This window comes from Aethalodelphis obliquidens, unplaced genomic scaffold, assembly GCF_003676395.1.
Source record: "Aethalodelphis obliquidens isolate GAN/ISIS:26980383/991018 unplaced genomic scaffold, ASM367639v1 scaffold1, whole genome shotgun sequence".
NCBI lineage: Eukaryota > Metazoa > Chordata > Mammalia > Artiodactyla > Delphinidae > Aethalodelphis > Aethalodelphis obliquidens.
This window is the reverse complement of record NW_020837945.1, coordinates 83,426,325-83,450,835: the sequence shown is the minus strand read 5'-3', so window position 1 is coordinate 83,450,835 and position 24,511 is coordinate 83,426,325. Positions and strand designations below refer to the sequence as shown.

At 45.5% G+C, this 24,511-nt stretch overlaps 1 protein-coding gene across 3 annotated transcripts in view; it reads right to left on the bottom strand.

Moving 5' to 3' along the window:
* Nucleotides 1–23,998, bottom strand: part of KLHL6 (kelch like family member 6) — a 55,811-nt gene extending 31,813 nt beyond the window's left edge. For all 3 annotated transcript variants that reach the window (XR_003433524.1, XR_003433530.1, XM_027110753.1), the window contains exons 1-2: nt 23,655–23,998; nt 2,670–2,835 (exon numbers count right to left, since the gene is read on the bottom strand). Coding sequence is in view for 1 of the 3 variants with exons in the window: in XM_027110753.1 (XP_026966554.1) it covers nt 2,670–2,835; nt 23,655–23,947 (459 nt within the window). In the remaining 2 variants the exon portion in view is untranslated. The remainder of the gene's footprint in view (nt 1–2,669; nt 2,836–23,654) is intronic.
* Between the last annotated feature and the right edge of the window lie 513 nt (nt 23,999–24,511).

The window sequence follows — 24,511 nt, the reverse complement described above, 5'->3', positions numbered from 1 at the left end:
GGAACTCCCGGTATGATAGCAAAGGGAACTCCCAGGATAACAACTGTGCAACAGGCCTAGAGAGTGACCAGTTAAAATTAGAGCAGGAGGAGAGAGGGAAAAGAAGTTATCTAAAATTGATGCCTCAAGAGATAACAGTGCACACAAATCATTTAGAAATCTGGAAGTAGATAAAAGAAGAAACATGTGAAAGTAATTGTTCCAGAAGAGTGAGCTGAAGGAGGGGGTGGGAATAGGAGATTACTTCTTCATTTTAAGACTTTTAGCTATAGTTTACTTTTTAAGCTTGTATTAGTTTCGTACAGCCGTCACAACAAATTACCACAAACTTGGCAATTTAACCAACCAGAAATTTATTCTCTCACAGTTTTGGTAGTCAGAGGTCTGAAATCAAGTTGTCAGTAGAGTTGGCTCTCTCTGCAGGCTCTGAAGGAGATTCCTTTCCATGTCTGTCTCCTATCTTCTCTCTCCTTGGTATTCCCTGGTTTGGTTGTTTTACTGACAAGGAAACTGGAGCACAGCAAAATTATGAAATACACCCAAAGTCACACAGCCAATAAGTGGTGGAGCTGGCATTTAAATCCAGCAGTCTGGCTCCAAGCTGTGCTATTACCACCCTGCTAGCTGCCTCTGTATAATCAATGCACAGAAAAGGACCCAGAAGTGTATATACTAAGGAAGCTGCCATATTGCCTCTGAATAGAAAGAGGTTGTAGGTAATTTTTATGTTCTTTTTGCTTGTATGGATTTCTAATTTTCTGAAATGAGTTTGTAATGTTATTACAATTTATAAATATTAAAACCTGCATTTTAAAAACAACATTATCTCCTCAGCCTATCATATAAGACCTACTTTCAGTTAGTGGGAAAAACAGGAGACCTTGTTACTAGATCCAACGCTGTCACTCAAGGCACACAGTAAGTGCTCAATACAATTTGTATTCATTAAGCATCTACTCTGGTGTCAGACACTGTACTTGAAGCTTAATAAATGCTATTGCTATTATTATTGTCAGTGTTACCTGTCCATCTTTAGACAAGTCAACAACACTTTCTGGACCCCAGGAAAGGATATTAGCATGAAGGTAACAATGACAACTGTGGTTTGATTGAATTATGGTGAATGGGGTGATTCTGCTCAAGCTTATTGGTCCTTTGGGGGGAAGCAGTGAAGAAGGGATACTTGCCTTGTAAGAGAAATTTCCCCAAAAGCATAAAAGCTGATCTAGAGAGAGTCCCTTCCATAACACTAGAAGGATTTCCCTGAAGTTAGACTGGTGGAATAGTGGGTAGAGGGGATGAGTTGGGGATGTTGAGCCTGAGGTTGCTGAGCCCCTCCCTCTACATAACAAAGGAAGTTTCCCTGCCAGTGAATAAGGCTGAGGGTTTAAGCAGATAAGGAGAGAGAAAGGACAAGGGGCTGGGTGAACAGGTGGTAACTGACTTGGCCACATTGCCAGGTAAGGCGTGACCGGTCCTTTGGGAAGTAACTTGTTCTGTATCTTTAAAATGCCCTGAGGAAACTGAGACAAAATTGGCTAATACTGCAGAAACCCATTACTCAGAATCATCAGTGCTCTTCCATGGTTGATTTTTCTCCCTCTTTACACTTTCCCTTCCTTGCTGGGCTTCCTAAATCCTGCCTAGACTCCAGCCTCACAAAGATAATCCAATTGCCCATGATCTTGACCCTAGACTCCTCTTTCCCCACCTTCCCAGACTTTGTTTTCTGTTCTTTTCAACTGCTGACCTACTGATGATCCAAGAGGATGCCAACTCCCAAACTCCCAAACCATGGACAAGATCTGATGCTTGTCTTCAGTCCCTGGGAATGACCTGGCCTGTCCCTGGACTCTGTTTATCATAAATCTCAACATCCTCAGTGGGATAATCTCTGTCATAACCCAATGGAACTGAGCTCAAGGTACAATCTTAGACCTAGGCAAAGATGGTAACTCAAGCTGGATCTCCTGTGATAATTGTGGATGCAATTGACGTAATCTGTGGGTCTAATTATTTTATGAAGCTAACTATAATTATTATAATCAGACTGAAACACAGTTAAATGCAAACAATAAAACTTAATTCTGAGGGTTCTCTATTCATCTTCCATGACACCCCTCATGAGAAGTGCTCTTCTTTCACACCCACCACAAATTGCTGAGCAGCAAAGTTCCTGCTTCCCCTGGAATCTAGACACTGCTCCCTGAGAGGCTGCACAGTATAGTGGCATCCATGTGGCCCCTGGGCTCAGAAAGCCCAGGGTTCAAATCACAGCCTTGTGTCTTATTCTCTATGTGCCTTGCTTTCCCCACCCACAAAGTAGGGGAAAGTGACTATCTCCCTGGGTTGTGCTAAGGAGTAGAAGGTACATATATGAATTGGTGACTGCAGTCCCCACTCCAATTAGGCTTCTATACATTGTAGTCATTGTTCCTGGAGTCAGGAACCAAGTGTAGGTTCTAGGCACCAAGCTCCCCTGGCTTCATCGCATTAAGGGGTCAATGACTCAGCTCTCCACTCCCCGGGAAATTTCAAGTAAGCACAAGCCCAGCTAAGTGTGTATGTGTGTCCCAGGTACAGGCCTGGGAGCCAGGCCAGGCAGGTCTCCAGAGAACTGCTGCTTTTTTCTCTCCAGAGGAGAGCACTGGGCCTGTTTGTTCACACACCTGGAAAAGGTTAGCAGCTTCCAGGACCCGCTGGACGTTCTGCTTGGTGATCAGCGCCTTGCTGGTGTACGTGTAGTTCAGAAGAGTGTGCATGGTCTCCGCGTCGACCCCTTTGATGATGATCCTCTCCTCATACTTTTCCTTTAAATCATTGCAGAACATGGCCCTGGGAGAGAGATATGTGAATGTGAGTCCAACCGTGACTGTTGGTTCCAAATCTAAACAGACCCCCTTCAGACCTGTCTGCCCCCATGGGACAGTGAGGTTCCCAAGGTCGGAACCTGGGGCGATTGCTCTCCATCCCTCAGCACCCAGGACCCACTAGACGTTCCATGAGTGCTTACTGAACTAATGTGTCCTGCTCTGCTGGGCCCAAGTGTCGTCCCCAAGGCAGTCCCAGGCAGGAAGAAAGACATTAAGAAAAGAGAGAGAGAAAGAGAGGAAGAAATCACTGAGAAAAAAGAGAGAGGAAGAAATCACTTGACAAGCTGATTTTTTTTTGTTTAATTTATTATTTTTGTCTCTGTTGGGTCTTTGTTGCTGTCCGCAGGCTTTCTCTAGTTGCGGCGAGTGGGGGCTACTCTTCGTTGCGGTGCGCAGGCTTCTCATTGCGGTGGCTTCTCTTGTTGCAGAGCACGGGTTCTAGGCGTGCGGGCTTCAGTAGCTGTGGCTCGTGGGCTCAGTAGTTGTGGTGCACGGGCTTTGTTGCTCTGCAGCATGTGGGATCTTCCCAGACCAGGGCTCGAACCTGTGTCCCCTGCATTGGCAGGCGGATTCTTAACCACTGCGCCACCAGGGAAGCCCCGACAAGCTGATGTTTGAACCTGTTGTTTTAGCCCATGAGGTCTTCTCCCCTGGGTCTCCCTCTGCCCTTCTTCCTGTCTTTTTTTTTTTTTTGCGGTACGCGGCCCTCTCACTGTTGTGGCCTCTCCCGTTGCGGAGCACAGGCTCCAGACGCGCAGGCTCAGTGGCCATGGCTCACGGGCCCAGCCGCTCCACTGCATGTGGGATCTTCCTGGACCAGGGCACGAACCCGTGTCCCCTGCATCGGCAGGCGGACTCTCAACCACTGCGCCGCCAGGGAAGCCCCCCTGTCTTTGTTTTAATAATAATAATCTTCCTACCCTTCTCCCTCCTCTTCTCTCCTCTCTCAGCTGGCCTCTTCCCCCTCCCCAACAAGAATATGACAGCATGACACAGAGAGCAAATGTGAATTCTGCAAAGTTAACAAATGCCAGCCTGGAACCAGAGGAGCAGTGGTGTCATTTGGGCAGACGACTGATTTACAAGCCAGTTTTTTCAGCCATAAAGTCTCTTGGCCAGAGGGGCACAGAGCCATCTGTGGAACCACACATGTTGTAAAGTGAGGTCATGAAGCACTCACCTGGCTGCCTCCTGATTCCACAGCAAACCTTGCCATCACGGCAACCACACAATTTCTTCCCAGCTCAGCCCGTCTTCCTGGGAGGAGTCGGACAACCTCACTCCCTAAACCTCCCTTTGTTTCAGTCTCTAGAGCAGAGTTGCCCAATAGAAATATGATGCAAGCTGTATGTGTAATTTAAGATTTTCTAGTAACCATAATTGTTACATAAAAATAAGAGATAAAATTAATTTTAATCTTTTATTTAACCTAATACATACAGAAATATTATCATGTCAACAGGTAGTAAATATTTTTGGTTATTAATGAGATAAGTTACATTCTTTTTTTTCATACTAAGTCTTCAAAATCCCTCAGGTATACCTTACACTTAAAGCACATCTCGACCCAGACCAGCCATAATTCATACGCTCAATAGCCACACGTGGCTAGTGGCCACTGTAGTAGGCAGCGCAGCTCCAGAGCATCAGTCCTGAACTCTGCTGTTGGGTCACCCAGATCTGCAATCATCTCAGGGGGTAAAGTGGATGTTACCCACATGAATGTCGTGTACATGAATATATGAGTAACAGGACATTTAGCAGGAGAGGGTGGGCAGTGATGATGGGGTGAAATGAAGCTTCATGTACCTGAGGCAACATATCAGTGGAATCCTACCAAAGTGAAATTTAGAAGTACCCCTTCACCTAAAATGTGGTTTTAAAATTAGTAAAAGGTGAATTTTGTTGAATCTGCATGATCTCAAACATTCTAATGAAAACTGAAAAAGTCTACAGTAGAGATGTTTTAATATTAAATGAGATAGGTATATAAATTGTCTCATTCAATGCCTTGCACTTCAAGGGGCTCTTCTGAAGCCTATGTATTTTGGGGGTCCCATGTGACATGATTATTGGGATCTCTGGGATCATTTGGACTCTTGATCAGGCTGTCACTGCTAGACACAGCTTCTGAATTCTCTTGGAATCAGTCACTGAATAACATCCTGGCCCAGCTCAGCCAATACTTAACTGGGTGTCTGGAATCCCCTGAAGCCAACCCTCAATAGCTAGTGATGTGTTATAGGGGAATGGGGGAGCAAGATGAGGGAGGGGAGGAGGCCAAGCAAAACAGAAGTCATACAGAAAGTCACTTTGGCCTAGTCCTGCAAGGGACCTCTGGAGAATACATTCCAGAATTGTCCCCAAAAGAGGCAAAGAAGCTGGGCTGTGATACTCCAGCACCTTGTGACAGTCTTAGTTACAGGCCACCCCAGAAGGAGGTAAATTCTCACGCCCTTCTGTTTTTTGGGTTTTTTTTTGGCGATACGCGGGCCTCTCACTGTTGTGGCCTCTCCCGTTGCGGAGCACAGGCTCCAGACGCGCAGGTTCAGCGGCCATGGCTCACGGGCCCAGCCGCTCCGCGGCATGCGGGATCCTCCCAGACTGGGGCACGAACCCGCATCCCCTGCAACGGCAGGCGGACTCCCAACCACTGCGCCACCAGGGAAGCCCACCTTCTGGGTTTTGATGTGTGTGGGTGTGCCTGTGCACAAGCAGCGTGATTCCAGGAAGCCTAGAGGAGGGTGGGAAGAAGCGCTGCAGTGCTGGCTTTTGGAAGGTGGAGGGGCTGGGCTGTCTAGGCTCTGACGCTAACTCACCACGTGACTTTGTACAAGGGAGCAAACCTCAGTTTCCTCTTCTGTGGAATGATATAACAATGGTCCTGACCCCAGTAGGCTGCTGGGAAGAATAAGATAATTACCACTCACCAAGTGGCTGGAACAATACCCAGCACTCACTAAGGGAAGGCGTCTCAGACCAGGTCAGAGGAATCTGGGCAGGCTGTGGGAGATACTCGGAGCAGGCAGCCGACCGCACTCTGACTCACAAGCCAGGACCTGCCAGTATTGGGCTTGGTCCAGTCAGGTCCCTGCACGGCTGTGCACCACCCATTCAGCATAGAGTTAGGGCTAGGGCCGCTCACAAACTGACTTAGAGACATTAGCATGGTGTGGGCACACAGTAGGAGCTCAATAAATGCTCATGGGAGAGAGAGGAAAGGAAGTGCTCCAAAGACTGTCCTTCCTCTGGGGCTTTTCTGGCCTGGTTTGGGTCCCAAAGTCCCAGCATTTCTCTGCTTTCCTCTGAGACTTTTTCACTGATTTTCTGCCACCTAAATAAACTCTCCTGGGCCCCAGACACCATGCTGAACACAGATAGCATGAAACTAAGGAGAAAACTACATATTTCTCATAGACCAAACTCCTAGGCCTCCTGCTGCTCTCTAGGAGATCCATGGATACACTTTAGCAAAGTTGGGAGACCCTGGGCAAAATGGGCCATCCCTAGGTTTCCACTTTAATAACAGTAATCTCTCACATTTATGGGTATAGCCTTTGTAGGGCAAACAGCATCATCTCTTTTGATTATTATACCCATTTTATAGGTGATAGACTGAGGTAAAAGTTAAGTGAATTGCCTAGGACCCTACAGGTTGTCGGCAATAGAATGGGGACAGGAACCTAGGACTTTGGGCTCTTAATCTGGAGCTCACCAGTGCACTAAAATCAAGAAAATCAGCAGTAATTCAAAGCCATTTTTAGGGGGTCAAACTACGTGTCAGCACTGAGTGAACCAGACCACATTTTGCTCCCCAAGAGCACAGCTGGGTTAGTTACTAACCATTTCCCCCTTAGCTTTTACAGGAGGTAAATAAAATTTTTGTGTAATAACAATATTTTCTAGACAGACACTGACCAAGTCTCATGAGATTCTTGTAAAACAGAGGTGGCTATGAAGATCCTCTTTTTACAGTTAGAAATAATCTCAGAGTAGGGAGTCAGTTGCCCAATACTTCAGCAGTGAGTCAGTGCCAATCCCGAAATAGAGCTCATCTCCCACAACAGCCATGAAGACAGCCATGGGCCCAATAGTCTCCTGGAATGAAGTCAGGCCATGGCCCCATCACTCTGCCTGGGCTTCGCTCCCCACCAAGCTCTGCCAACCTCACTCCCAACTTCATTCAGGTCTCTACTCAGATGTCCCCTCCTCAGGGTAACCATCCCTGACGCTCAGTCTAAGACAGTCACTCTCTAACATCATCTCTTTTGTTTTTCTTCATAACCCTGTAACAACCTGAAATTATATTACACATCTATTGTTAGCAAGTTTAATAATTGTCTCCCTGCTAGAATGTGAGCTGAGTGAGGGCAGGGGTTGTGCCATGTTCAATGCTATATCCCTGAGGCTAGAATAGTGCCTGGAACCTAGTAGAGACTCAGTAAATATCTGGAGAGAGAATAAATGAATGAATGAGCTTGTGCTTCTAGCCCTCGTATGTTTGCTTTTGACAGGAATCTGCACCTCCAAGAATTATCAAACACTCTCTGAAGGAGGAGGCTGAAGAGGCTGCCCATAGAGAACCGAGTCTAGGGCCTGGAGCTTAAAGAGGACACACCCACACGAGAACTTTCCACTCACAAATTCAATGAGTTCTTGATGCTCCAACAGTTTCTAAATGTCGTCCACTCAGGATTTTTCAACAGCCCAGCTTCGCTATGGCCCACCCCCTCCCCAGGCCTCCACACCTGCCACTGAACTTCCTGCTTCCTGAACCTCTAACCCCAATCACAGTCCTATAAACAAATATTCACCTCCACCACCCCCACTCTCTCATTCTTAGACCAGCTCCCCCCATGCTGACCCCTGCTCTGTTCATCTTCTAATCCCTTCGCCATCCCGTTCATACCAGGAGCTAACTCTTCTGCATCAGTGAGGTATTCAGGGTTGGAAATAGCTCTAACACTGGTTGCAAACTGAGTTAAATTCTACTTAAGGTTATATGTCTATATGTATATGTTGGCTAAAAATATTTTTAAATTAGTAATCATGTGCTGCTCAATGAACATTATACTGTTAAGAAAGGATTATTGGATATAAACCCAATATGGCCAATCAAAGGGGTTTCCACTCCAAAGGAAGCAGCGAGTCAGCAGATGCAAGGGTGACCTAGCAAGGGATGACATCACTATAGTCCCCCAGCACCTCTAAGCTGAAGACACCAAACCTTCCACCTGCCATTTCCTAAACAAAGGATGTATGTGGGCATTTGGCTCAGCCAAGTTTCTGACCTCAAGCTGTTCCCTAAGCCCTACCATGTAGACCCTGTCCCAACACATGAGTCCTGCCCACATCCTTGGCCTGCAGACACTCCAACCTCAAGGACAGTGGGTCTCAAAGTATATTCCATGGGTAGCTTGCATAAGAATTCCTGGGGTGTTTGCTAAGAATGCAGAATTCTGAACCTCACCCACCCTAGACCTACTGAATCAAAATCTCTGGCAGTGGGAATATGAACGTTATCTGGCTCATCCGGCCCCCGCCCATAATTGTTTTGCAAACCAAAGTTTAAGAACCAATGCCCTAGAGGGAGGTCACCTCACTTTCCAACCCAGCTCCCCTTGGCTCACCCTGAGAATGAGGAGATGGGACAAAGGTCCAGGTGGAGGAAACTGGCTGTGGTTCTGGGACAGACATGTCCCTGTAGATGCTCATCTTCTGAGATCCAGCCCTCCTAGAATTCCATGAGGCCTAGGGCTAGCCCCCAAATTGGAAGTGGGGATGGTGGTAGTACTCCTCTTCCCCTTCCCAACCTGGTGGGGTTTTAGATGGAAGCAGGTCTTGTCCTGGCCTCTTAAGTCTTTCTCTAACTTAGCTGTTTATACAGAGCCCCTGCAGCTTATATTCAAGTAACCCATTTCATTAGATCTAGTAGTTCTGAAACAGGATGTGGTGGCAAAACCCTATAGTCACAAACAGTGCACAATTCCCTGTTGTTAATCTGCTGTGCACATGCGAATCTCACACACCTGGAGGGATGCCTTCAGAGGACTGGGAGGTTCATGGGCATCTCTCTTTCCACTCCAGAGACATGACTAACAGCACTTTGTTGTCTCTCTCTGGGGCCTGGAGTCAGCTCCCTGAATTCACAGCTGCTGGCTCAGTATTTGCTCCAAGCTGACAGACGAGCTGGAACCCCAGAGCTGCCCCCGCCTGACTCTAAACATCATCAGACCTCAAAAGAACTGCCTCTACTAAGCTCCTTGCCCAAGTTCACCGTTCCTCAAGGATGCTGAACATGTACCCCTAGGGAACCAGAACGCCAGCCATGTCTCTATAGAATCAGAGTCCCTCTCAGCCCTACTGGACCATTGCTGAGGCCTCTGCATGCCGTGGATGGCCTCAGCCCATCCAAATTTGTGACAGAAAGAAGGGCTTGTACTGACCTGCAGGGTCAGACAGGCTCAACATCAGTCACAGCAAATGCCTGTGGCCAGAATTCAGCAATGATTCAGCCACAAAGACATAACGGGAAGTTCTTGCTTTGGCTGCCCAACATCATTCCTAATCACTTTAGGAGGAGGAACCAGATTTTCCTTTGGGGAACGACCCCTCCTGCAATACCAGTCTGGTAGGATGTCTCCCAAGCCACAGTGATTGGGTCACAGATGGGCCCAGGAAGAAGCCAGTCCAATTGAAACCAATTCCAGAACTTTCTCTGGAATTATTGGGAAAGAGAAGCTCTCTTCCCACTGCAGTTGCTGAGCTGAGAGAAATAAAAGTTCAGAGCTGCTGGAGACCTTCTTGCTTCCATGTGTGAAGACCCCCCTGAGAGAGAGACCAACACAAAGGAGAGACAAGAGATAGACTGTGAAACTGAGCCCTGATGATATTATATGAGCACAATGGTCCAACTAACCCTGAAACCAATACCACTGGACTTTTAAATCATGTGAGCAAATAAATTCTCTTTTTATATGCTTGAACCAATTGGAACTGAATATCTGCCATTTGCAATGCACAGTCCTGACCGACACAACTGGACAAGAGAAATCCTGAATAAAAACTGGGACCAAATGCTAAAGAAGACTAAATAAAAAGTGCCCAGAAAAAGAAACGTTAAAGTACTCTCAACATTGCTATATAAGGCTCTTCACAGTCTGATCTGTGCACCCACTTCCCCATCCCATGATGTATCAATAGCTAGCAGTTTCCAACATGTGCCTCTGTTTACATCAACACCTTTGGGCTGCAGACAGGACTCTCTATGTACACTCTATAGGGCCTATTTTTAATGTGTCTTTTCCCTCTATTAGATTCATGAGGATCTTAATGGCAAGGGTTGGATTTTATTTCTCTCTCACTTCTTATTTACTGGCCCACAGTAGGCACTCAATATTTGTTGGATGGATGGATGGATGAAAAGGAAGCTACACGTGCAGCTCAGTCCTATACTTGCTCCTGTAGGCCAAGTGGACTCCCCTTGTCTCCAAACCCACATTTCTCCTCTAACTGCCATGAGAATAAATAACAAGGACCTCCAAGACCAATTGATTGGAGCAAAGTATGTGTGTGAAGAACTATATTTTCCAGTGATTTTCTAAATCAGAACCCCAAGCCCATGGTGTTTATCCTAAGCCTTCCTACCTCAGATTTTACATTACAAAACATGGTGGTTGTTCTTCACTTTAATTTGCTTTTGCACATCTTCCACTTCCTTGCCCAAAGGTGAAACCTGGCTTCTGCTAACGAAACACTGCTTCCCTCACAACCCCCTTCAATGAGGTCTGCTCTGATTCTCACTTCCCTTAGTCTGGGAGTCAACATTTGTGCCTACTATCCACTGTCACACCCTGACTAGGCTGTTGCCCTGGAGGCTCCTTGTCACTCTCTTTTTCCAAACATTTTCCATCTCAACACCCCCCCACCAAGTACCCCACATTGGTTTCCTTATGGCCTCCATGTCATTATCCAGAAATCAAGGATCAGCCTCTGCTTCGAGATTTTTCTGAGCGTTCTCTGGCTCTGACCACTTAAAAACATGCGAACTGGTCCCAATCCTCACTCCAAGGTATTCAAATGTTGAGGCTTCCCCAGTCCTAAAAGTTATCCCTACTGTGACAGGGCAAAGATGATCATAAATGTGTTCCAGACTTCTCCCACCACCAGCTGCCACAGAGGAATCCGGACTGCCAGGCCTGTTCTTTGGGCTTTTATGATACAGAATCCAGAGGAAAGTGGGAGGGCAAAAGGAGATCTTCAAGCTGGGGATGGAGTGGAGTTTTGAAGCAAGAGGCAAAGGAGGAGTTACCCCAGGCTGGGCTACCCTCAGAGCTGCCCAGACGGGGCCAGAGTTGGGGCTGACATCCAGTCTGCACTCACCAAGTCCTGAGCCCTGATGTGGACAGCAACAGTCCCCAGGGAAAGAAGCACATATTTCTAACTGGTCCACCCAGACAGAACTTTTTAAAATTCATACAAAGATATCCTAAAAGCCAGCAGCGATCAGAGATGTGGATAAGAGAGGGGAACAGATTTTAATAGCTGTGGCGTGTTCTCCCTCAAAGTGTTAAAAACACACACACAAAAGTTCAGAGCTTGAGTTACTTTGAAATTACTTGTTCTGGGACTTCCCTGGTGGTCCAGTGGTAAAGAATCTGCCTTATAATGCAGGGGACGTGGGTTTGATCCCTGGTTGGGGAACTAAGGTCCCACATGCCTCGGGGCAACTAAGCCTGTGTGCCACAACTGCTGAGCCCATGCTCCTCAACTAGAGAGCCCACATGCTCTGGAGCCCACGCCACAACTAGAGAGAGAAGAAACCCGCACGCCACAACTAGAGAGAAGCCCGCACACCACAACTACTGAACTCGCGTGCCTCAACTAGAGCCCAAGTGCTGCAAACTACAGAGCCCACATGCTCTGGAGCCCGCGCACCACAACTAGAGAGAGAAAACCCGCACACTGCAACTAGAGAGAAGCCCATGCACCACAACAAAGAGCCCATGCGCCACAACGAAAGATCAGCATGCCTCAACGAAGATCCCGCATGCCGCAACTAAGACCCGCTGCAGCCAAAAAAATAAAGCAAATAAATAAATAAATAATAAACAAGTCTTTAAAAAAGAAAGAAAGAAATTACTTGTTCTGTTTCCAGGTTTGGCTCTACAGTGGGGTGGCACGGGTGGGTGGAGGACTGATAAAATTACACTACCTTCTCTCTCTCTTTCCAGTCTTGAAGCTCAGAGAAGTATGGTTTGTCTTCCAGTTTAGTTTGTCTTCCAGTCCCCCAGCCCTGCTTTCTTCCTCCCCTTCTCACCAGCCAGTGCTGCCCCGCTCCTTTCTGTCCGGCTCTCTGTTGTCTGGCTGCCTTGAGGGCCCTTAGAGAGGACTCAGAATGTCACTTGAGACTGTCTCCCAATCCCCACTGCCTCAGCCTTAATTCCGACCTCATTTCCTCTACCTGTAATTTCTGCAACCACCTGAGGGTCTCCCTAGATTATCAGGGCCTCCACATCACCGCCCAAAGGGTTAACAGAGAGGTTGGATCCCTCTCCTCATTAAAAACTCTTCCCTGTCTTCCCACTTCCTATAAGGTACATTTCACACTCTCCATTCTAACTCAACAAATTTTTCATGCTATCCTACCCTGCCCATCTCTCTTGGCCTTCTTGGTCCACACATATTCTTTACTCCAACTTTAATCTTCTACCTGTGGTCCCTGTCCTTACGCTGCATGATACTTTCCCAGATGTGGCTTTTTTTGGCCTGGAACACTGCTCCTTTTCTCCCCTTTTCTTGGTCCCCTTGGCCCAATGCCTACTCATCATTTAAAACTCTGCTCAGATATCACCTCCTCCAGGAAGCCTTCGCTGACTGCTTTTTCTCCAGTCTGACTTTGTCACTGGCAAAGCCCACTGGGGTCCCCAGAGAAAAATAAGATGGAATCTAGCTGAAAAGATAAGGTCTAACGTCTTCTTTTGTGCTTAGTTTTGCCTGTAGGGGGTCGTGTGCAGAGGCCTTGCACCTAACTCAATGGATTAGAGTTCCCTGGGCAGAAGCACCGGGCTGGACACCTCAGCTCCCAGACTGTGAGCAGAAGCGCTGCGCTCAACACCGCCATTCAAGAGGGCGGTGGGCCGTGTGCAGAGATGCTGTGCCCTGCACTGCAGTTTGGAGTGTGGGCAGCGCACCTGCGCCAGCCCAGTGAGAACTCGGTACCCTCCCCTCCAAGGAGAGCCTTATAAAAGCAGCCCCACCCACGGCCTCTCGGGAGAGTGTGTGCTCTAGAGTGCCAGCTGGCACTTCTCCATTCTCTGATCAAAGAATAAACCTTTCCTTTGCTTCAGAACCAAACTCGGTCTCGTTCTATGGGCACGAGAGCGACATCAGGCAGGAGGACCCTTGTTGGGGCACGACTCTAAAGGGTCCGTAACAATTTCATGCCCCTTCCATAAGCAGAGCTCTATCATATCCCTTATTACCCAGTACTGAAACACTGATTTACCTGTCTCTCTCTTCCAACATATTGTGATTTCGAAGTCAAACAAGAACCATAACTCATTCATCTTTGTACACTCAGTGCCTGGCCTTGATAAATTTGTGCCAGTTGAATGAATACATGAATGGGTAAGTGGGTGGAATTTCACTAAACTCACTCAACACCATAGTACTGAAAGCTTAATATTTTGTGCCCCCAACCCCCAGATATTTGCACCTTAAGAGAGGTTATATGATCCGGTGTTCCTCAGTTAAAGGCCTACAGATCACTAGTGGTACATGAAGAAGTGTAGTAGGAGTGCAGCTTTTCACAGCAATTACTAAGAATTCGCCCTCGCTCCTTCTTCGGGGTCATCTGTAAAATAGACATCGTCTGCCAAGCCAACCTGCTATCCTAAGCTTTAAGGATACTGCCAGTCATTTGAGAACTTTCCTAAATTTCCTGATCTCCATTCTCTTTTTTTTTTTTTTTTGCGGTACGCGGGCCTCTCACTGTTGTGGCCTCTCCCGTTGCGGAGCACAGGCTCCGGACGCGCAGGCTCAGCGGCCATGGCTCATGGGCCCAGCCGCTCCGCGGCACGTGGGATCTTCCCGGACCGGGGCACGAACCCGCGTCCCCTGCATCGGCAGGCGGACTCTCATCCACTGCGCCACCAGGGAAGCCCCTCCATTCTCTTTGTCCTGTTTCTTTTGTGTGCTGTGTCCACCAACCTCACCTTCCTGGAATTATTCACCAGGCATCTGCTCCTCCCCTAATTCCCCCAACACCAGCCCCCTGCAAGCCTGAGCTCGCTCTTCATGATGTGATCTCTTGAATGCCAGTCAGCTCTTACTTGACCCAAGACCTGGACCATTATATGCAAAGCTGCTGATCATTAATTTTTATAGATCCCTGAGTGTCTCCTCAGAAAAAGCTATGATGCAACTTTTGGTTTGATTGTGTGGTTTTTGTTGGTTTTTTTTTTTTTTGGCCGCATGGCATGCGGGATCTTAGCTCCCCAACAAGGATGGAACCCGTACCCCTGCAGTGGAAGCAAGGAGTCTTAACCACTGGACGGCCAGGGAAGTCCCTGACTGTGTTTTAAAGTCGTAACAGTGTCAGCGCTCCTGCAATTATTGTGGCCTTGAAGCTTTCCATAAAAGTTACATGTACTAAAAGAATAAAAGAATCCTTACAGCTGGCAGAGGACATACAGGTTGGCTAGATGATATTCTTTCATAGCAATGGGGATTTATCTTTAGACAGAAATGGCTTCTCCAAAAGAACTTGAGACGGCTTATACTAAAGCAGCAGAGGTATTATAAAATAAAACAGTAACAACAGAAAGAAGATAAGAACTAAGGAATTAAAGTAGGAGGAGAATATATCACGGAAACCTAGGCTAAGGAAAGCTGACGCACTGAGCTTCCTGACAGCCAAAGCAAATACAGAAGTATAACAAGTTGGCTAATTAAAAAGTAAGCCAGGATCTGTTATCCGTCTTTAATGGAAATTTATTTTTCCTTTTGTCCAGTACCCCTCCTCCTCTTTCTGGAAAATGCTCTTCTCCCCACCCAGGTCCCACTCAAACTATGTGGTTCAAGTAGGAGCTCTCACCTTTTTATACACATCTCTCTCTCTCTCTCTCTGTCACACACACACACACACACACACACACACACACTTACCTCTTTGTCCAACAGTAGACTCCTGAGCTAAGTTGGGCTGACCATTGTGCCCCATGTTCCTGACAGTGATTGGTCTAGGACTGGGTAATTGAATGGAGCTGAGCCAATCAGTCTTTCCTGGGGACTTTTGAACTGAAGCTAGCCTCTCAGTTTATCCCTAGAACAAAAGCTGGGAGAATTGAGTCTCAGAGCTGCCAACAGGCAAATTCCCCATCATGAGGCAGAAGTGCACCTGAGTAATCCTTCCTGAGAGAGAAGCCAAATGGATGGGAAGAAATCTCCCTGACTGCATTCAGGGACTTTGTTCCTCTTCCTCCTGGGCTCTGCTACATTCCGGCCCTTCCTATGCTTTGGTTATGTGGCCAAATACCTTCCTCTTTTGCCTAAGCTGGTTTGACTTTGAGTTCCTATCCCTTGCCACCAAGAGAATGCTGACTAATACGGGAACATTGAGCAATGAGATGGATGGTGAGGTCCAAGGAGGTTTTACCAAAAACAAAGATGTCAGGGACTGTTTGGCATTTACTATAGTAGAATTGAGTTCTGTAAAGGCATTTTCATAAAGAGACTGTTACATATCCATGTACTTGATGCAGGGATAAAGCTCAGAACTTAAGATGTAAATGATGAAAGTATTTCTCTGTTATGTTTTAGTTGAATGCTACACGGAACATTATTCAAAACTGGAGAAGAGAGACATGGGAACATATGTATATGTATAACTGATTCACTTTGTTATAAAGCAGAAACTAACACACCATTGTAAAGCAATTATACTCCAATAAAGATGTTAAAAAAAAAACTGGAGAAGAATATTTTTTTCTGTTCTTGATTGAAAGAAGATCCATATGCTCTAGACACCAGGGTGGAGATGACAGAGCTTACATTTTATTGAAAATTCAAAGGACCTGATTGCACTTCTGCCCTAAGGCAGCAACCTCTGCCCACCATCTTCCAATCCTAAGAAAGGTCTGCAGGAGTCACTTTGTAGGCATAGCACATCTGTGTCCAGATGGTCACATGAGTGACCTATTGAATCCACAACATTCTGAAGCATTTGGATGTTCTCACTGCTCCTTCTAATTTTTCCTATGGTGACCACACTTTATCATCCTTCCCTTTTCTAAAGTTGTGCAATGGCCTCCCAACTCTTTGAGGACTTCCTGCTCTGACCAGGATGCCACTTAGTGACAGAACCTGCAGGAGGAAGATCAAGTTTTTATTCATGTCAAACATTTACAGGGTGTGCTGTATGCCAGCTACTGCAGTGGTAGCTCACACTTTCAGCCTGATTCTAGTCCATATATGATGGATGATGCCATATACTCTCACAGGTATGCCCAGGGCTACCCACAATTTGGAGGGAGAGGAGGAAGGAAAGTGCAAGTAATTGTCCTCTTGTCTTCTAGGATCTCAGAATCCTTATCTCTGATGCATACGTGACAAGAGCAGTGGAATTCCCTAATACTTGTTTATCTCATATTACTTTAAGCCCTATTCTGCCTCTGATGCAGGCCTGTCACATAGTCGCTGCATATAATGGACCCTTGGCAATTTTTGGTTGCCCAGCATCTGAAACCCTCCTGAGGGGTGGCAAATCTCCCTCTGAATGAGATGTAGTTTGTGGCAGAAGCCACTTCCCTATCTAGAAGCTGCAAAGTCCGATGCTCACTTTCCAGCTTGTCACAGTTAATACCCTAACATGTGTAACTCAGACTTGATCAATCAGCTACACCAACACCAGGCTATGAACTGGGAGCTGGTGGTGCAAAGGCAGGAATAGAGGAAAACCTGTTCTGGTCGAGGCAACAGAAGCAGCAGCAGCCTCCAGTTTCCCGAGACTCCAGTGGCAGCAGTGCCAGGGGCCACAGCCGTGCTAGCATTGGCCTCCAAGGTCCTGCAGCAGCAAGGGAGTCCTCCCCACAAGGGTTCTAGGTGGCTTTAGGTTGTGGTCCTGGCCACTGCCTGGCCTCCCTTGCTCCTGTCTGTTTTCTGAGTTTGGTACTCCAGCCTTCTGGAGGATTCTGTGAGTTACCTACCTACATCCCCTTCTCAAAAGAGCCAATTGATTTCTATTCCTTGGAACTAAGAAATATGACTTATTACCATGCATAAAATGTTTAGGCAAATAAATTTATGAGTGAATCTGTTTTATTATGTGTATTTCACAATAACTCACCAGGATAGGTAGACACAAATCATTAGCCTCACTGTATTGTTTTTCTGTTTGTTTGTTTTTTATATAAATTTATTTATTTATTTACTTATTTTTGCCTCTGTCGGGTCTTCATTGCTGCGCGCAGGCTCTCTCTAGTTGCAGCAAGCGGGGGCTACTCTTTGTTGCGGTTGTTACGGAGTTCGGGTTCTAGGTGTGCGGGCTCAGTAGTTGTGGCGCATGGGCTTAGCTGCAATGCAGCATGTGGGATCTTCCCGGACCAGGGCTCGAACCCGTGTCCCCTGCCTTGGCAGGTGGATTCTTAACCACTGCACCACCAAGGAAGCCCAGCCTCACTGTATTGTTGATAATGGTGCTGGGCCTCAGAGGAGCCAAACAATTCCTCCAACATTTGCACAGCCAAGAAAGGGCAGGGTCTGGACTCAAATTCCAGTGACAGAACTTTAAGATAGTGTTCTTTCCACTATATCAACAGCTATTGGTTCCAGCCCCAATGATGTCCCACAGGTTTTTGAGATCCTATACTTTGAAAGCATACTGTCTCTTCACCTCACACTCTGACCTGCCTCCTGATTTCTCACTTAGCCCTTTGACCCAGGCCAGTACCCTAAGGCATGCTGGGTCTTTGCTACCAGCATCTGTCAGCTCAGCCCCCAGACACAAACTGGGTGAGTGTTCCTACTATATCCTGCCTGTGCATGTGTGTGCAAGCACACAGAGGCAATAATTTTTACATCTTCTCCTCATTTTCAGCTTATGTAGACCACACTAGTGCACGGCAAGGAAGGGGAGTTAATGGTCTTGCACAGGAAATGTCCTAACAGCCATATTTCTGCCCAGTGGAGAGGTCTGTTTTCAGTTTGGATCCCAGTAGGGAAACCGTTCTTCCTAGCAAAGTGAATTCTCTGGAGGGTGAAATGGAGACAATGCTACCTACTTGTCATTATTAATTGCCAACATTGTGAAGATTAAATGAAGTGAAAAAGAATCCAACAAAGTTCCTGGCATGCAATGAATGCTAAAAAAAATGTTAGCCTTTCCACTTTCCAAGCTGTGAAAAGTACTTAATACAAGGTGTTTATTACTACATACTTTATAAAAACAAAATTTTGGAAGCAACCTATATTCACGATGAAAGATTTTCTTATTATGCTTCTGTTAAAAATGGTAGCTATATAAATAAATAAATAGTAGTTATGAAAACTATGGAGCACTATGGGGGAAAGGTTATAAGAAAAAAGGGTGCAAAGCAAGATGCAAAGTATACATAAACTATGTTTACAAGTATATTAAAATATGCAGATGAAAAAAGGTAGAAGAACAACACCAAAATGAAAATTAGCTTTATCAGCAAGTTCCATAATCCCTTACCCTAAAATCGTGCAGCTGGATGTGCTCTGGCATTCAGAATTGTTTGGCTATTACCATATCATGAATACCACATAGTACCTCCAGCACTCCTTAATCGAACACATTAGCACCTCAGCAGTGAATATATGAATAGTTGTCCTAAGTGAAATAATAAAGACTCTAAGTAGCCTCCTCTCGGTTCAGAAGAGGAGATGAGTGGGGTCCCAGTTGGATTTGGCCATCTAATAAATTACGAAAAACTTTTCCGTTTTCAGCACTTTGGGGATTTTGAAACTGCAGATAAGAGATTATAGACCTATATATAGTACTTAAATATTAACCACCATATTGGTTCTGCCAAAAGGACAATATTGAAGTGTAAAATACAGAACCCAGTGCCAATCAATGCCAAGTACGATCGTCAGTCCATTTGAGTTCATCAGCAGTACCCACTGTGGCAGTAGCAATCCTCAATGTTTTTGCCATTAGCCAGATTTTCAATCCAGACCCAGATGGCTGTAACTCATCCTTGTTTATTCTATCACCTGCACTTACTGGCTCCTTTCTAGATATCTTACGTCATTATGGAGAAAATGCAAACGATTACATATAAACAGAAATTATGAGTAGCCTCTTGCCCCCCTTTCTGTCATCCAGTAATGGGTTAATATAGAATAATTATTCATAGGTTGTGCCCACAATACCCTTCCCATTCCTGGCCTTGTGCTTGATTTTTGTAGCTAGTGGCTAAAGTCCCCTTATCATAGCTTCAGGGAACCAGACCCAGAGACTGAGGTACTGAGGTGCAAGGCAGGGGCCAAGGAGCAGCAACAAAGGAGCTTGCTGTTGACAGCCTCAGCCTGGAAGCTTATATATTCATGGAGGAAGAGCCAGTCATCACGTAGGACTGAGTAGCCTGGTGACCCCTCCCTACATCAGCACTACCCCCCTCCCTCTGCCAACCCTGGGAATCAGAGCATGGTTGCCCTCATGGGTCAACATCAGAATGTGCCATATTCTGCAGTGAGTTGCTCCCCTGCAAATGGACAGAACCACTGGCTTAAATGGAGATCATTTGGGAAGTGGGGCCCTGTATGCAGGATGCACAAGCCCTTCTAATGACTTTGATCTGGGGACCTGTCCAGAGACAAAACACAAATGGCAGCTTTGGAGCAATCCTATAAAAGACACTAGTAATCTTATACACTTAAAAAAAATATTATTATAAGTGTTAAATCTGCGCTTCCCTCGATTTTTCTAAGCTTTATTCCCCCTCACCCTTTTCTCAGCCTCAACTCTACGTGTTTGCCCAGATTCCTCATTCCATTGCAGGCTTTTAAATAGGCCCCCAAAGGGAACTACATTGTCTGAGTTACTAATATAGTTCCTATTTACAGCCACCGTGGTTACACATGCAGCTAGACAACAGCTGGGCAGCAGGTTCAGAGAAGCTGTATAGGGTAATGGAAGTGATAAGATAAAGAAGTGGTAGATCCTCTGATGCATTTGGACTACATGAAAGATCACTGTGGAGAGGCTGTGAGCAAAAGATACCCCGAAAACTAAGCAAATGGAAAAAAGAGTGAGTTATTAACTTCAGGAAAGACAAGAAGGTTTACAAGAAAGAAAATGTAATCATAAAACACAGTTTGGCTCAACAGGAAACAATGTTTTCATAGATATAATGTAAACTCTTAATCCAAATGTATGAAAAATGTGATAACATTATATTGAGAGAGGATAGGGAAGGGAAGGGAGTTAGGTATAAGTGCTAAATCCTTATCAGACCTACTAGAAAATTAATAAATGATGTCTATCCCTGAGAAATGAAGAAAGAGCAGTATAAGAGTATTTTGTAGAAATATAAATATAATACCAGAAGAAACAGAAACAGCTAAATTTTGAAAATGGTGGGCTCTAGTGACCAAGACTGAAGGGTGGAGGAAGTGAAGAGGAATTTTTGGTTTTCATTATAAGCCTTTAAATACTATTTGACTCTTTGTTAACTACTTGTACATAGTACTTTGATAAAAATTAATTTTGATGAAAAAGATATAAATGAGGGGGCTTCCCTGGGGCGCAGTGGTTGAGAGTCCTCCTGCCGATGCAGGGGACACGGGTTCGTGCCCCGGTCCGGGAAGATCCCACACGCTGCGGAGCAGCTGGGCCCGTGAGCCATGGCTGCTGAGCCTGCGCGTCCGGAGCCTGTGCTCCGCAACGGGAGAGGCCACAGCAGTGAGAGGCCCGCGTACCGCAAAAAAAAAAAAAGATATAAATAAAAGTTTGAAAGGCTATGAAATGAGAGTTCATAGAAATAGAACTGCAGATGACCCTTAAACATATGAAAAGATGTTTGACCTTATAAAAAATAAGAGAAATACAAATTAAAACTAACCTGAGATACTGTTTCTCATCTATCAGATTGGGAAAAACCCCAAAATTAGATGCCATCCTCTTTTGGCAAAGCCATGGGGATTGCAAAATTATTTAACCCCTATTAAGAAGAATCTGGCAATATCCATTAAAACAGCAGATACATTTCTCTTTGACGCAGCAAACCCTCTTCTAGAAATGCACCCCCAGACACTCCTGAATGCATATGAAATGATGTATAAGATTATTTATTATAACATTGTTTATAATAGCAAAAAATTCGAAACAATCCAAATGTCTATCAATAGAGGATTGGTTAAATAAACTACGGTTCACTTAGTGGAAAATATTTATGTTCTCAATGAATAAAGAAAAAAAACCCTACATAATTTTACAACCAGCTTCAGGCCCTCCAGAGCACAGAGGGCTATGTCAGAAGCTTCTCAGACAGAGCAGACTCTCTGCCCTTTCAAAGTCTGAGCATAAGAGGAACTTGGCTACCAACCCTTTTCAAAATCTTAGAGACAAAGCAAGACAGGCGGTGAGGCAATGTCAGACTTAATGTCAGTCCTAGGTCCAAATCCCACTTGGGCACTGCGTTAACTGAGACACTCCAAGTTTTGGTTCCTCATCTGGAAATGGGGAGACAACTCCCCACCTCAGGGGGGTTGTCATGAGGATTAAGTGGGACAGTGTATGTGACACAGGCGGCACAGGGACTGGCCCACAATAAGTGTTCAACAACAGAAGTTATTTTTAATAGTAGTACCGGAAAAATGAATCCTGTCTCCAGGACTGTGGTCATTATAGGAGGACAGTCACCTTGGAAATACCAAAATGAGAATCAAAAGAGAATGGAAGGAATTTCCCTTCATAACCACGCAATTTGGGAAGAGACTCTTCATCCACAGGCAGACACGTGCACTGCATGGCCGCCTCCAACTTCTCGTTGCCCGTTGCTGCCTCTGGGGCTGGCACACACTTTCCCTAAGCACCCTACATCAGCAGGGTTGGAAGGACCTGGGCCCAAACACCTTCTGTTTAGACTGAGAAACCCCAGGACTGGAGACGGCACTGATGTACTTAAGAGCACAGAGCCAGCGGTCCTGTTTCATAGCCAGGTCAAGCAGCTAATGAAATCGCTAATCGGGTATATATTTTATAATAGCAGTTTTCTAGTGACCCAAAACAAAAAGATTAAACCTGAAAGTGAGTGCTCAACACATCAGCTAAGTTGACTCTCATTCATTTCTGAAAGGGGTTGTGATCAATGTGAAATCATATGATCAATATTGGTAGAGTGAATAATGTGTTTATCTGTGTGAACCCAGTGTTATGGCCGTGCCTACACTTTACCTTTTATATACTTCTTGTGGAATAAAGCCTCCAATCTAGGGGCAGTTTGTATTGCAATAAAAACAAAAATTTCTAGAATGTGCCCAATCCTTGCTCCAGCAATGACTAGATATGTAATGTTGGGTTTACATTTCCTCATCTGTAAAAGGGCATATCAGCCACCTTCATTATGCTACTGCAAAAATAAAATCAGATAACTGTCTGTCTGGCATATAGCAGGCCCTGCTTCCTACAAACCCGTATATCCTCTTGCCTCGTGTACATACGGTACCTAATCAGTCCCACAACAATCTGTCAACCTTGCTTTTTGAATTCCAAAGATTTTCTCCTAAGCATATCAAAAAATGAAAAAATAAAATACCTTCCATGATATTTACATAGGTAAATAGTTTTTAATTTCCTCAGCCAGAACAAAGAATTAAGAAGAATCTTATTAAGAAGAATTACAAGAGTATTTCTTTTTCAAGTTTTCCAAGTACCTTTTGCTTCCACATTTCCCTTGGGGACTGGTTCCCACCATGTCTACATCGATCTGGAGAACTCTGGATCCAGCGGAATTCACTGGGTTCCTGATTCTCCCACATTCCTACCCCCAAGCTTTTGCCCAATACACAGCTCTTAGCTGAACTAAGAAGAATGAGGCGAAGAATTTCAACAGAGATATATTGAGCATCTACGAGATGCTAGGCACTATGTGAGACCCTCTTCCCTCTCATATTTAATTATCACAATAATCCTGAGAGGTAAGCATTATTGTCCCCATCTTACAGATGACAAAACAGAAACTCAGAGCATTAAGTGATTTGCCTCAAGTCACAGGCTCAGGAAGGGTCAGAGTGGGATGGAACCCAGATCCCTTGAATTTGTTGTAACTAGTGGCCTCTCACTTCGAAAGCACCTTTGTAACTGCTTTCCCTTCCTACCCATTCACTGCACTTAAACAGAAGCCCCTAATTTTCAGCAGATCATTGGATAACTTTGAGTGGTCACGTTGTTTTCTCTACATCTATTGGTGAACAAAGACAGCATTATGTTTCCAACACACTAGTCAGATGGTGGCGGGAAAATCCCCATAACTTTGGTAATTTTCCACCCTCTGGAACAAAGACATATACACATTAATGTTCACCATAATGTATAAACATTACCCTTAAATGATGCAAGCTCTCTTAATATGACTTAAATTCTAAACTTTAAAGTTTAATAGCTTCCTTTTTGGAATCTTGAATAGACACACAAACAGAAATAAATATACAAACCGTAAATGCAACAGCCAACTAGTTACACTGGGCTCTCACATCAATGCACATTTCCCTGATGACCTGCACCCAATCTGACTCTCGTCTAGGCGTGCTGACCTGAAATAGTTGCTGGCCGCGGCAAGCACCACGCGGTGGCAGGAGAATTCCTGAATGTCCACACACAAGATGACGTCTGTCAGAGCGTTTTCCACTCGGAGGGTCTCCAGGCCATTCTGCAGAATTAAGGAGAGTCCAGTGTCGTCAAATTTTACCTTATCCCCATTTAAGATTTCTACCAGGTCTCCCCTTTTCTGGGAGGGCTCATCTGTAGAAGGTGCCAGGGGCCCTTCCAAACTCTTCTCTACCACGTTGTCCATGGTCCAGGTGCCCCTTTGTCCTGCCATCAACATCCAGACTGAAGAAGTGCCCAAGTTTCAGGCAGGTCACATTGCAGAAGCTGAGCGGATTTCCTGTGCAGGGCCCTCCACTTATCACCAGCTGTCACACACACATAACAGGAAGTCTTGCACTTTCTCATCCTGTTACTACAAATGCCAGTAACTTCTATTCTTCTTCTTTCTGTAATCATCACAAGCTTAGAAATTACTTAGAAGGCTGTGTAGGAAGCCACTCCAGTGAAAAGGAGTGGCTTCTCAGAGTCTGCTATTAGTGCTGTGTGGCTATTTCAGTCCACCTCCCCCACCCCCCTCACATCCGTGAGCAGGAAGCCTCTGGTTCTGGTTATTACATTCATACTTCTGGTGCTTCTGTATCCCAAGGTGTCAATGATGGGACGGGCAGGGGACATTCCAAACCCTCTTCCTCCTTCCTCCCAGGAGTCTGAGACCCCATGATGTGCCCCAGACCAGTCCCTTGGGAACCTTGGAAAACCCACTTAGCTTTGGCATTCTCATTTCTATCAGCTCTGCATGTCATCTGTCTTTGTCTTCCTCCCTGCTCAGGGGAAAACAATG